The sequence below is a fragment of the Drosophila mauritiana genome, unplaced genomic scaffold, assembly GCF_004382145.1.
Source record: "Drosophila mauritiana strain mau12 unplaced genomic scaffold, ASM438214v1 Y_41, whole genome shotgun sequence".
NCBI classification, from domain to species: domain Eukaryota; kingdom Metazoa; phylum Arthropoda; class Insecta; order Diptera; family Drosophilidae; genus Drosophila; species Drosophila mauritiana.
The window spans coordinates 77,030-92,513 of record NW_022881586.1 but is presented as its reverse complement, the minus strand read 5'-3'; the positions used below and the strand labels follow the sequence as shown (position 1 = coordinate 92,513).

At 37.3% G+C, this 15,484-nt stretch overlaps 1 protein-coding gene and 1 pseudogene across 1 annotated transcript; both read right to left on the bottom strand.

The window, feature by feature from the left end:
• Positions 1-269: 269 nt before the first annotated feature.
• LOC117150181 lies at positions 270-10,776 on the bottom strand (annotated as a pseudogene).
• A 4,126-nt stretch (positions 10,777-14,902) lies between these two features.
• On the bottom strand, positions 14,903-15,316 carry LOC117150190 (stellate orphon protein at 12D-like; the record flags this gene model as incomplete). Its single annotated transcript, XM_033316973.1, has 1 exon — positions 14,903-15,316. A coding segment is annotated over one exon (414 nt), but the record flags the coding sequence as incomplete, so codon positions are not given.
• Between the last annotated feature and the right edge of the window lie 168 nt (positions 15,317-15,484).

Sequence of the window (15,484 nt, the reverse complement as noted above, 5' to 3'; positions counted from 1 at the left end):
CATGTCGATCACTAAGCCGAGGATAAACTAATTAACTACGTTATCATTATTGTTATGTTCAGCTCAAGTTTCTGCATCCATGTACATATACATATGCTTATAAAAATCCAGACGCGTTGCCCTACTGCCCTATTCCATCGAATCGACGATGACGCGTGTGAGACACCCATCGATGGATCGACTCCATTTCATTTAACTACGTACGCTTATAAATGTAGATTTGCCGATTCGCATCTCGGGTAAAAGTACACTAACACATATATGGTTTGTATGCGGCAATTGCTCATGCTCTACCATCGCACTCTTATGCGTCGCTTTAATTAAAATGAATAATGGTATCGAGAACTGTCGAGCCTATGTACAGGATTCGTGGGGAAGTGTTCGTGTAGGCGGTAATACAATATTATAGTTTCATATGTAGCAACAAAGATGGTCTAATTGTCGATCTAAAACACAGGAAAGAAGTTAAGCGCTGGCATGTGTAAAACTAAATCGAATGGTAATTGAGTTAACTGGATCACGGAGATTAGCGACTGCTGGTTGGATGGCTGGCTGCTGATGCTTTAGTGGTTGCTGAAGTAAAAGTTGTTGTTGCGTATGTTGCCAGAGCTCGCCAGCGGATGCAGCGGATGCAACTGAGCAGGGCCACGCGGGCTGCACGCAGTGGATCTGGCCGTAGGCACAGCAGGCGCAGATGCGTCTCAGCCAGGTTGCGACGACGACAGCGACGGGCGGGACGATGCCAGCGGGGCAAGTCCTGCCGGCGACGCCGTCACTTACGACGCTGGAAGACACGTCGCAGTGCCTTGCGCCAGAAAAAGCCATGCGATTTGTTCTTGGTGGGTGTCTGCGGGTCCTCTATTTGAGCAAGTGCCACACCCAAGTCCTCAACCAAGTGTAAATCGTTTTCGGGAGCGATGCGACGACGTGTAGGTGTAGCTGGCGATGTGCGGGCCGTGTTTGTCGAAATGGATGCGTGGGGTTGTGGAGTGGGTGGTGCTGAGGCTGTGGGTACAAAGGGTGCAACCAAATAATGTCGGGCCTTCAGTGCTGCAGCCGATGTGGAAGCAATTGATGAGATGAAAGCCAAAGTAGCCACCGATGCCGAAGATTCTATATAGCCCCTGCCAACTTCTCCGTCTGCTGTTACTGCCGGTGATCCACCTTTTAGTGCTGTTGCTCTTGCTCTTGTTCCTTTTCTTGTTCCGGTTCCTGCTAGAGCTCCCCCTCCATCTGCTGTTGCTGGCTGTATGGCACGCAGCAAACAACCAGGTTGCATCGTATCTTATCTAAGCCACGGATGCTGCAGACACTCCGCAGCGGTGGCACGCTTGTTCGGATCGAGCTCGAGCATGGGCTTAAGGAACGAAGCGAATGATGCCGCATCCATTTGCGACCACTCGTACTTCTCCAGAAGAACGTCCATTAGGCCCCAGGGCTTAAGGCCCGAGATATTTCGTAGCTCGCAGTAACGGGTAAACGACTTCGCCGCATAGGTGCCGTTTAACAAAATGTTCCGCGGTATTGGACCCAGCAGCTCGATGATGTGGGCCAAATGGTCCTCGTTGCGGGTATACGATTCGCCGGAGTGTGGCTCAAAAAGATAGTCACCGGTGGCCAGTTCGAATACCATGCAAGTTATCCAACCCATGAACATAGTTCCCTTCCACAATTTATAAACAAATTCCAATTCTCAATCTCGTCGGAATTGCCCTTGTCTTTGTTTTTGTCATTGCCTTTGCCAGCACTCAGCTACCCGCTAACATAAGCAACCCAAACTTAACGTAAACACAGCTTCCGCTTGGAGACCAAGCCACGGCCGACTTATTGCGTATCAATCAAAAATTGCATCGATCAGCATAATTGAATTTCACAATGCAGTGGAAAATTTCCAGCATAAAGCTTTTATCGAAAGTTCGGTAATTTTCCGAAAGAAAAGCTTCTGGCCGAGGTTGATTGGATTAGGACTTAGAATTTGAAGATCAGTCTGAATCGGGAGTCTGAAAGAATCGGGACGAGATCGTCAACAGCTCGAAGTTAAACATAAGTTACCAAGTGTCTCGTAATAGTATAAGTGAAAAAGTTTATCACCAAATAAATGTTAAATAATAAAAAATAAAATTTATTTTTTTAAATAAATAAAGAGTAACAATTTTAATTGGCGCCCAACGTGGGGCGGCGTATTCAAAAGTTCTAAATAAATATTAACGATAATAAGTTAAAAATAAAACGGAACTCGCGCCGCCAACAATCCATATTTTTAGTGGAAAAATTAAAACATCCACAACGATACAACGACGCCTAACTAATGTGAAAGTGATCGTGATAAAAAACTTAATTGGAAATCAATAAATGCAATAATCCAATTAAGTATTTAACATAAAAAGGTGGACTGAATACTTAATACAAATTACGAGAACATAATAATAATAAACAATAATAATAATAACATAAACATAACATAATAAAAATTCAGAACTCAACTACGAAACCAAAGAAATTCAAACAAATTCAATTTCAAAATTCAAATTCAAAAATAAAAAGGCCATATAAAAAATTGAAGGAAGACCCCAATAAATAATTATCAAGACGACCCAATTGAAGGAAGACTCCAAAAAAGAATTATTAAGAACAACCAATTGAAGGAAGACACCAAAAAAGAATTATTAAGAACAACCAATTGAAGGAAGACCCCTACCCTCCACCAACTACGCTGAAGGAAGAACTCCCACGGAAAGTATCGTGAGCAGATAAAAACAACACTAAGTCTTTAAATAAAATTTAAAAAAAAAAATTTAAGATTAAGAAACAGAGAATACTACTTTGAAATTAAATATTACAATATCAATTTAATTTAAAACAATCTGGAAGATTTGATAAATAGTTTTGATAATTTAAATTTAAAAATGGCAACCGGAGGTTCAGTATCAACCCTTTCGGGCGGGATATCCAGCGCCAGTAATCTGACAATGGAATTAATAAACAGATTAATAAATGTACAGTTGAGTGAAGTAACCAGAAAACTTGAAGGGTTAGAAGAGCAGTTAGCCGCTAACAAAAATGAGGTAGAAGACTATAAGATCCAAACAATAGACCGAACCATAAAATGCGAAACTACATTAGAAGTAATTAAATCCTTACCAAAGTTCACAGGAGAAATAACCCAATATGTAGGCTGGAGAGAAGCGGCGGAAACCGCAATGAGTCTATATAAAATTGAAAGTGAACAATATTTTATCGCCTTAACAATTTTACGTAATAAAATCATGGGAGCAGCACATGATGCTTTAACCAACCATGGTACCGTTTTAAACTTTCAAGCGATTCTTTCTAGATTGGATTTTATCTATAGCGATAAAAGACCAATCCATATACTCGAAACAGAATTAAGCATCTTAAGACAGGGACGCATGACCATTAACGAATTCTACAACGAAGTAAATAAGAAAATGACGTTACTTATAAATAAAACTATAATGACTTATGGAAAGGACAGCCTAATAACCAAGGAAACAAATAAAACAATTAGGAGCAACGCGCTAAGAATTTTTATTTCTGGATTAAACGGTTCAATCTCAGAAACACTCTTCTCTCTCAACCCACCAGATTTGCCAAATGCTTTGGCAAAGTGTCAGGAATTAGAGTCTAACAACTTTAGAGCTCAATTTGCCAATAGGTATAATGGATTTAGAAGTGAAAACAGAAATCAAGGAAACAACCTTAGATTTGCCCCTAGACAGATTAATAATACACCAAATAGGATAAATAATAATTGGCCGCAAAACGGGAACTTCGGAGCGAATAACAATTGGAATTTTAATAATAATTCCAAAGTTCAACCACCACCACACCACAACTTCGGAACGAATAACAATTGGAATTTTAATAATAATTCCAAAGTTCAACCACCACCAGAACCTATGGAAGTAGACGACTCCATAAGAGTTCAAAATCGTCCGTTTAAAAATTATAATCATCCTAGGAATAATAACAACCAGTGGAGTTATAATAATAACCGACACAATTTTAATAATAATTTCCAAAGAAATAATTATAATCAATACCCATCGCAAAAACACAACACAAGCGCAGGCCTTGTAAATCAGTCCGAAACACACCCCCCAATAAAACGGGAATCAACGGGAACAGTCAACCAGCCAGCTCATAAAACAATGAGAGTAAATAATATCAACGAGAACCATTTTTTAGATCAGCACCTTACAGAGGGATGCCTCATATCACAAGGGTAGACAGAAAAACTAAAAGACAATTCAAAATATTAATAGACACAGGAGCCACCGCGTGCTATATAAAAAAGGGTATTTATGAGAATAAAAGGGAATTATCAATACATAAAAGAGTATCTACAGTTCATGGATATTCAATCATAAAATATTATCATTTGATAAATATATTTGGGGAACAACATTTATTCTATGAAATTGAGGGTTTAGAATCTGATCTATTAATTGGATTCAATTTGTTAAGAAAGATTGGAGCTAAATTAGATATCGAGAAAGGAATCATGGAGTATAAGGGAAATAAAGAGAAACTCCAATATTTTGACGAGGATAAAAACGATTTGTGTTTAATCGAGGAAAAAAATATTCTTCCATTAAAAGAATATTTAATTAAAAAATATTTAGATGAGCAAAAGATATATAAAAACGAAACAGTAATTGCTGAAGGCAGTTTATATAGCTTGGGATCAATGAATCCTGAGCACGCCAGCGTAGATTTATCCGCTAATAAACAATATATCAGTTTGGGATCAAAAAATCCTGAGCACGCCAGCGTAGATTTATCCGCTAATAAACCATATATCAGTTTGGGATCAAAAAATCCTGAGCACGCCAGCGTAGATTTATCCGCTAATAAAAAATATATCAGTTTGGGATTAAAAAATCCTGAACAAGCCGACGATGTTAATTCCGTCAGTCCTAAATCAAATAGCTTGGAATCCACAAATACCGAGCACGCAGTCGTTGAGTTTTCCGACAAAGAAAAAATGCACAACCTAAATATTATTTCAAATCAAATAAAAGAATTTGAAAATAAAGTTATGAATAAAATTGAAAAGGAGCATTCTAAAATAAATACGCAAATTCCTTTTCGTACCGATATTCGAGGAGAAATAAATACAGTCAATGACAGAGCAATTTATAGCAAACAATATCCTTATGCTATGTCAGTCTCAGATTTCGTTAATAATGAAATCGATAGAATGTTAAAAGAACAAATTATAAGACCAAGTAGAAGCCCCTACAATTCACCAGTTTTAGTAGTGCCTAAAAAAGGTCAAAACGAAGATGGATCTCCAAAACATCGATTAGTTATTGACTACAAAAAATTAAATGAAAGCACAATACCTGACAGATATCCGATGCAAGATCCGTCTGTAATATTATCTAACTTAGGGAAGTCAAAATATTTCTCAACCATTGATCTGGAATCAGGATTCCACCAAATTTTAATGAAAAATTCAGATATTGAAAAAACAGCATTCTCTATAAATAACGGAAAATTTGAATTCTTACGTATGCCATTTGGGTTAACAAACGCCCCTAGAATATTTCAAAGAGCAATGGATGACATATTGAGAGAACAAGTCGGAAAAACTTGTCATGTTTATATGGATGATATAATAATATTTTCTAATACAATTGAACAACATTACACAGATTTAATTCAAATAATAAATATATTACAACAAGCTAATATGAAAATTTCTCTAGAAAAATCAAAATTCTTTAAATTAGAAACAGCATTTCTAGGTTATATAGTATCTCACAATGTAATTAAAACAGATCCTGAGAAAATCTCCACAATTATGAAGTATCCGATTCCACAAAACATTAGAGAACTTCGAAGTTTTCTAGGCCTCACCGGCTATTACCGTAAATTTGTCCGAAATTATGCAAAAATTGCAAAACCTTTAACCAAATACCTAGGAGGAGATAATGGAAAAATTTCTAGGAGAATGTCTACAAAAATTACAATACAGTTAGACGACCCAGCTGTTAAAGCTTTTGAAGAACTTAAAGATAATTTAATAGCACAAGTGGAATTAGTTCAACCAGATTATAACAAAAAATTCACTTTAACAACAGACGCATCAGATGTAGCTATCGGAGCAGTTTTATCACAGGATAATAAACCAATTACTTTCATATCCAAAACTTTAAATAAAACCGAACAACTTTATGCCACAAATAAAAAGGAATTGTTGGCAATAGTTTGGGCTCTTAAAAATCTCAGGAATTACTTATATGGTGTAATTGGTATAGAAATACAAACAGACCATCAATCCTTATCTTTCACAATCTCAGATAAAAACCCGAACGTAGAAATGAAAAGATGGTACTCCTTTATAGAAAGTTTCACCCCGAAAATAATATATAAACCCGGAACAACTAATGTCGTAGCCGACGCATTATCTCGAATAAAAATAAATAATATTACTAACAGCGACTTAGAACAATCAAACTCAGATCAAAATACACAGCATTCTGCCGAAAGTAGTTTTGAAAATGTAATACAAGAGACCCGAAAACCGTTAAATCAGTTTCAACAACAACTGTTATTAACAAAGGGGAGGTATACAATACATGAGTCATTGAATGTTTTTGATAAGACTAGACATATAATTGAATATGATACGCCAGAAAACTTAATAGAAATTTTAAGGGAATATATAAAACCAAACATAACGGTAGGAATTCATTGCACTTTAGAAGATCTTTATCATATTCAATTACCATTAAAAAATAACTTTAACAACAAATTTCTTTATACTAAAATATTTCTACAAGACGTGGAAAATAACGAAGATAAGGCTATCATAATAGAAGAAACACATAGTCGTGCTCACAGAGGATTAGACGAAAATTATAAACAAATTAATAGATTATTTTATTGGCCAAATTTATATATCAAATTAAAGGAATACATAAAAAATTGTACAATTTGCAACGAAAATAAATACAACCGGCATCCTATTAAAATCCCTATTGGAGAAGCTCCTATTCCAACTAAAGAAGGAGAGAACTTACACATCGACATTTTTTACGCGCAAAGTCTTATTTTCTTAACCTGTATTGACGCATATTCAAAATTCCTGGTTGTAAAAGAAATTCAAAATAAACTAAACATCGAAAATAAAGTAATGGAATTACTCCAACATTTTCCCCACGCCAAAGTAATTATGACAGATAATGAACCGAGCTTCACCTCTGCTCAATTTAAATCCTTTGCACAAAGATGTGGTTTAACTCTACATTTCGCCGACCCCAGACACAGTACCTCGAACGGACAAGTAGAAAGAGCACATTCAACATTAACAGAATTAGCTCGCTGTATAAAAGAAGAATTTAATCTCACTGACTATTCTGAAATAATTATTAGAGCCGCAAAAGAATTCAACCAAAGCATTCATTCTACAACAAACCAAAAACCCTTTGATATTCTATATAATAAAGTTAATCACGAAAACATTTCAAGAATTCTAAAGAATACACAAGAAAAAATGTTAGTGACACACAATGAAGGTCGCAGAGAAAAAGAATATCACGTAGGTCAAGTAGTTTATGAGAAAAAACACGGCGAAAGAAATAAGCTAAAAACTAGATATAAAAAACAGGTTGTTAAGGAAAACTTACCTAACAAAGTTATAATAAATAGTAGAAACAGGACTATTCACAAAGACAACATTAAGTTTTAACAAATACCATATTTTTTTTATTAAATTACAGAAAATGCATTTCGTATTACTTTTAATAACATTCGTAATGATAACCACTTCAGAAATAATTGATTACTCCAATCACGAATTTTTCCTGTTCAAAGACAAAAAGGATGTCCTTACCTATGAATCATATGCTGACTTATACCACGTAACTAACTTAAGTTTTTATAAAGAAATAATCAATCTAGAATCAGGATATGTAAGAAAAGATAAAAATACACGGACACAATGGGAAATTACTTACGAAATACAGATAATAGAATTAATTTTGTCACAACTGATACCAACTAGATCAAAAAGGGGAATAAATGAGTTAGGCACTGTTTGGAAATGGTTAGCTGGAACTCCGGATCACGATGATTTCATTAAAATACAGAATAAAATAAATGATTTAATTGAAAACAATAACCAACAATTTATTATTAATTCCAAATTGTTTAAAGAGATAAAATCACTTTCCGATCATTTTAAAAACATTTTTATCGATCAAGAATTGCCATTAAGAAAACATCGCCTACGTTTATTAACATTTGACTTACAAAATATTATTGATACTATCACACTGGCCAAAATTGATTTATTCAACATAAAAATTTTAAACAATGAAGACATCAAAGAAATATTAGATCACGAACAACAGCCTGTACTTATTGCAGACTTAATGGACATCGCCATATTCAAAATTGTATTGCATAAAGAACTCTTAATAATTTATATAAAATACCCCGTTATAACAAACAGATGCGAAATTTACTATGCCAGATCCATTTCACATAATGATGGAAAATTACTTATAAGTAATCAGGTCGCAAAATGCGAAAATACCTTTTATGAAATATCTAATTTTAAGAACGAACTTTTGAACAACTATTGTATTATAAGTAAAGATAAGACTTGTTTTACCCGCTTACTAAATGGAGAAAAATCAATTTGCACTAAAATTCTAGAAAAGAATAAGAATATAGATATCATTCAAGAAGGTGCCATTCTAATAAATGGAAATAATATTGTGAACAATTCTCATTTAAATGGGTCATATTTAATAACATTTAACAGCACAACTACAATAAATAATATTTCATACACCAATTCAGAAAACAAAATACTTGAGTACATAACTACCAACCACTTTAAAAACTTAGAAATATCAGAATATATAAAATCAAACAATTCAGAACTTTCTCTTGACAACATTAATATTTTAAACCCATTTATTGAAATTTACAATTGGAAAATTTCAATTTCATTTATATTATTAATTTTAATCATTTTGTATTTCATTACTATATTAATAATAAAAATCAGGTATTATATATTTGTAACCAAACAAAAACGGCCAGAACCAGAAAAACCAAATAATGATGTAGAATTTTTAACAGAATTAAATGAACGTTTAAACGAAATTAATAATGAAGCGGGACGCGTCATTTTAGAGGGGGGAGAGTTATCCAACCCATGAACATAGTTCCCTTCCACAATTTATAAACAAATTCCAATTTTCAATCTCGTCGGAATTGCCCTTGTCTTTGTTTTTGTCATTGCCTTTGCCAGCACTCAGCTACCCGCTAACATAAGCAACCCAAACTTAACGTAAACACAGCTTCCGCTTCGAGACCAAGCCACGGCCGACTTATTGCGTATCAATCAAAAATTGCATCGATCAGCATAATTGAATTTCACAATGCAGTGGAAAATTTCCAGCATAAAGCTTTTATCGAAAGTTCGGTAATTTTCCGAAAGAAAAGCTTCTGGCCGAGGTTGATTGGATTAGGACTTAGAATTTGAAGATCAGTCTGAATCGGGAGTCTGAAAGAATCGGGACGAGATCGTCAACAGCTCGAAGTTAAACATAAGTTACCAAGTGTCTCGTAATAGTATAAGTGAAAAAGTTTATCACCAAATAAATGTTAAATAATAAAAAATAAAATTTATTTTTTTAAATAAATAAAGAGTAACAATTTTAATTTGCATGCAGTGCTCCAGATATCCGCCAAGGTGTTATAGCCCGCACCGATAATAACTTCTAGTGATCGATATTGGCGCGTTTGAATGGCCTCGGTCAAGTGATGATCAACCCAACAAGCGTTGCCCAGATCGGCGATCTTTACGTTGACTTTGCATTCCTCTAACGCCGGATCCTGTATAGCCTTGTGCTTTGCTTGCGGCGGCGGAGGAGGTGTTGGCAACGTTGGATTCGAATGCGGTCCATTCGTAGCCGAAGATGTATTCTCCACGGAGCGTGAGCGCACATGAGGCTCGTCCACGCACAGGAGGACATTCTCGGGCTTTATGTCCGTGTGGATGATCTGGCAGCACGTGTGAAGATAGTCAAGACCCTCCAGCACCTGGCGGGTAATAGCTTTGACGTTGGCCAGTGGAATACCGCGTAAGTTGGACTTCTGTATGAGTTCCAGGAGATTGTCACCAAGCACCTCGAACACAATACAAATATGGGTGCCATTAACGCCGGTGATCTTGAAGTCGTCCAACATCTGGACGGTTTTGCGACGGCGTGGATTCGATGGATCGGTCTCGCGCACCGTTTTGAGTATCTTTATCTCGTCCGTCTCGGCAAAGTGCGGTGCCGACTTGAGAATTTTAATTGCCACATATCTCATTGCCTGCAAGTCCCAGCACAGCCAAACAGTAGAGAAGTGGCCCCAGCCCAATTTACGGATGACATGGTAGCGATCTGCCGAAAAAAATTGCATTAATCTGCTGCTCTTCTCGAAAAGGAACAAAGTTCAACGGTTTGGGAAGAGTAGCGCAGTACCACTTAGTGAAATTAAATTACCTATGATCTTTTCGGATGGCTCATAATCCATTATAGTTGCAACACTGTCACCTCACGACTGACCAAGCGCGACTAGACGAACGCGAGAGCTGCTCTCCGCTTAAATTCAATTAGAATACGACAGCGAATGCAGTTGAATGCGTTTTCACGGGGCTACTTCTATATTACAAAGGCCTGAAAGGTATGGTATGATGCTAGAATCAGTATATTGGCATTTGGACGCTCCAAATATTCTACTGACAATGACACAATATGAACTTGACGTTTATTACAAGGCCTGTTTTATATTTTGTAAACTCTAGCAGCTCCTATCAAATATAAAGTTTTTTTTTTTTTTGTAAATTTTGTTAATTGTTACTGCTACCTATGTGGCAGCTTTACCAGGTTTTACATAAAATTCTACAGCATAGGCATACCAATACTCATATGTGACAAAAATATAATTTTATTTCACTGAATGATTACAATTTTTTATTTTTGTTGAAGAACACCGACCGATTACAATTAGGTCTCAAACTGAACTCCTCTAATTAGTCTGATTTGATTGACGTTCAAGCCTCGGTATCGAGCTTTTCTGATATGGACTTTGGACTTAAGGGATCTGATCAAGTGAAGAGAAAGAGCTTTGGAGTTGCTGACTTTAATTGTCTTTGGATTTATCTTGGATACAAGTGCTCTTAGATTCTTATAGTTTAGTTTATTGAAATCTAATACTTTTGTTTTCGGGATTGCGAGTCCGAGCTTTGAACGTGGGAACATGACGATGGGGTGAGGGCTTAGGCAAGGAATGTTTAAATTACGGGACGGATGTTTAGTCTACCTGTGGGTGACTTATTTGGAGTTGGGAATTTTCCACTCAACCCAGTCGTGAGGATCATATTATTCTTATCTGGAATCCATTAGGTACATCCGCAATAGTGGAGGGTGTATTTGGGTGTGCTGTGTAGGCATGTGCTTAAGTCTTAGGGACTTATGGATATTTCACTATATATATATGTAAAGGGTAGCTAATTCGAGCGGCGATCTTAACATACGAATTTAAAAAACTTTAAAATTATAATAGTCAGGGCGTGAATTATTAATTTTAATTTTGTTCATCATATTGCCAAAACTCCAAATATGTAAATTCGTTTCTTCGATCAGAATTGATTTCGGCCCGAAAATCGTCTTTCAGCACAAGTACGTCTATTGTTTTTACTCACACAAGAAAGCAAATTTTTTTTTTTAGATTTCTTACGCTCTCAGCGTAAGCGAGCGGACAGAGAGCAATTTTGGCCGTCACTCTTTTAGCTTGTCGACTATCTTAGCTAGGTTTGTAGTGGGGTCGAGAAGCTTTTTTGTAAATATGGGTTGGAATTTCCTGGCGATGGTGTGTTTTCGTCAATGATTCTTGGCTTTCTGCTGGTGGTCGGAGGGCTGTCATTGCCGACTCGCGTGGTGTTCCAGGTCATTTTTTTCACTCCTTTCTTTTCGGAGCATGTCCTGGTAGTGTTCCAGATGTTTTTGCTCTGGCTTGCTTGTCTTGGATAAAGGTCGTGGATTTGCTTTGTCTTTTGAAGCGATCCTATTTTTTTTGGATCTTATTTGTGTTCCGGCGCCATTTATTCACTCGCTTCTGAATGGCCGAGTCATGGGAGGAGAAACGTGGTCATCCTGTTCAAGTTTTGCCGAAAAGGATTTAGCATCGCCTTTCTGGCGGCCTCCTGGCGAGCTCCACCGATTGACCTGCTCAGGATTGCTGAGCCTTACGGCTGACGAAGGGTATTATTGCGTGGAGGGGGGCCTTGTCGTCTATAAATGTTATTTGTTGCGTCTTTAATTGTCCGTATTTTGTTTATGTCAATGTTGCTTGCCGCCAGAAACCGCCTTGTACGCACTAATATGCTCTCCAGAGAAGTTGACGCAAGTGGTTGGGGTGGATTTAGCTTGGTGCAGCAGGATGACAGATGATCGCCAGTTGGGAGTTTCGAAGTCGAAGTAGATGTCGAGCATAATCTTTTGTTTTTTTTTTTTTTTTTATATATTTTTAACGTCTAATGACGCTGTTCCATGTCCTCCGATTTCTGCTTAAAAATATATAGTGACAATTTGTGGCATATTACATTTTCGGATTTCTTGGCGGCAGATATGCGCGCCTTAGTTACAAGTATTAATTTATGATTTAAATTTGCGGAAGTCATTTTTCTATTACTTGGCGGCAGTTTTGCGCGCCATGGTTCGAGTGTGGAATTTAAATTTAAATATTACGTTACTTAGGAAATAGCTTATGGAATAGGAAAAAATAGTTTTGGTAATTTTAGAGTATAGTTAAGCGATGACGTGGTATCCAGCGATGAGACTATTATTGATGGCGGCGAGGATGAGCTGTTACCATCGTCCGATGAGATGGATAACACCGATGCCCATCCTCCACTTTGGTTCACGTTCTGGCCGTCCATAAGTTGTTGTTGCTTCTGGCTTCACTTTTTGCTACTGTTGCGCGCGCGCCTCTGTCGGTTTTATAATCTCAACTGACTTGCAGCTTTGGGCTAGGCACGTAGGCGGGCTTCTTCGATAGCTCAAAGGCACGGCGGATGATCGATATGCTAGCAATCGCATTTTCCCGCCAGCCTTCTTGGCGGGCTTATCAGCTAGTATTTTTTTTCTCCGCCAGCTGACTATCGGGCAAAAATACTAGAATTTTTCAAGTTAGTATTTTTGGGATTCTAGTATTTTTCCCGCCAGTTACTCGCGTTTGTCAGTGTCAATGGCATTTAGGGAAACTGGTCTCTCCTCTCCCAAGAGGAAACGAAGCAGAAAATTCGCGTGTTATTTCTTATTGTAATAATTGTGCTTACTGTTCCTGCGCATTGCCTATATTAATCCTGTTTCTGCTTTCAGTGGTGCTGGTAACGTCGTTGCTGCGGAGATGCCGGTATGCAGCAAGCATTGGCCAGCCTGGCATGTCAACTTTGGTGCACGCATAACCTTTTTGTGAAGGGAAGGAAAAACGTGCGCCGCAGTCCGCGTCGTCAATAGAAAATGCTTAGGTTTGTCTGTTGGCGTGAGTACAAGCTGACTGATATATAGGACAAACATTTCTGCTCTCCCTCGTGTGGAGTTAAACATTCAGATCATTCATTGGGACTTGTTGACCGAGGATCCGATATTCTTGGGCAAGGACTCGGGCGATTCGAGCTTCATCAAGGCCGTCTCGTAAAAACCGGAAGCCAAATAGACTGCAAATGCAAGCGCTTTGTGTAGAAAAGAACAAGGACTAAATTCGGAGAATTACTTACCGGGGGACGTCCAGGGGCGGCTGGGGTCTCAAGTTGTTATTATTACATATAGATTAGAAATAGTAATAGCCGAATCAAAATAAATTTTAAAAATGACTTTATAGTAGAATAATAGTCATTAGAGTAATCAGCGTGCGGCGTGTGAAAAATTAATAAGGCAATGATTGTTGAGTGCTTGTGTCCGCACTTCGTGCCTCCAGATATGACTTTTGCAACAAACCTTTTTTCAATTTTTTTTTTTATTTTATATATTTTTATTACTTAAATTTTTAATACTTCGGAAAACTAAAGGTACCTTCTGATCTTTTTTTAATATTTGTAAAATACACATTAAAGATTTTGAAATATTTTTAAAAATATGGTAATAAAAAACAAATGTGTATAAAAAAGTTCATTGTTGAGCATCAAGTGCACAAATAAAAGTAGTAAATATATATTAAACATAATTAATTATCAACATAAATATAAATATGTAGAGGGTAGCTAATTCGATAATAATTAATTATTATTTTATTTCATCATATTGCTACGAAATACTCCAAATATGTAAATTCGTTTCTTCGATCAGAATTGATTTCGGCCCGAAAATCGTCTTCTAGCATACGCGTTCTCGCCTTTTGTTTTTACTCACACAAGCAAGCAAATTCAATTTTTAGATTTCTTACGCTCCCAGCGTAAGCGAGCGGAAAGAGAGCAAATTTGGGCTTCACCAAAAAAGTGGCTGCATAGTGCCATAGATTCGGCTATTACAATTTCTAAGATTTATTTAAATTATAATAACGTTAAGACAATGCAAAACAAGAATTTTTCAAATGGTGCCAATTGATAAAAAAAATAATATAGATTTAAAGTCAACGAACTTCTAAGGTGAAGGGCATATTTTGTAAAATTTACAATGCATGAGCATACGTGTGCACACATACAGTCGTCTGCTGTCACTGTATGCGAAGAAAAGAGCTGTTTGCTGTAGCGCTCTCCGCTCTTTCTCTCTCGAACAAAAACTCGAGAGAGCCTGGAGCCACCTCTAGAGCCACGTCCAAAAAATCGGGTGCCAAAAAATCGTATGGCGTTACGCATCTTATTATTTTAGTGTCTTTGGTGAGGATGTGTATCGTTACAGTGAGGGCAGAAGAACTTCACGTTGGACTTGACCCACACGCCGCTGGGGCCCACAGGCAGGGCTTTCTGCCTACAGGAGAGCTTTGGACACACTTCGAAGTCCCCTCTCTCATACTTTTGGTGCATATTATCCAACCCTCGTTCAGACATGATGTATCGGGCGTGGATCATGCCGTACCACTTCTCCTCATCGCCGAAGACCCAGTCCAAGGAACTGTCGAACCCCGGATTCAGTATCACTTGCAGTGTCTCGGTGAAGTACTCCAGGCCCATCTGGTTGAACGTCTCCTGAATGTAGTCGATGGGCACGCGGCAGAGGTACTCGTGGCCCTTGATCCCGAGGAACCAACTGATCCAGCTGCTGTTGTTCTGCCTACAAGATTTTACTGTGATTTGCTATTTTTTCCATAGGAAAAATCTAGTTACTCACGGGCTCGACGAGTTCACTCGTATGAAAAATAATAAAAAGTACAGTGCGAAATGACTATGCCATAATGACATCTATGTGTCAGTTGGGCCGTAACTCTTAATCGGCCGAGTACTGAATGG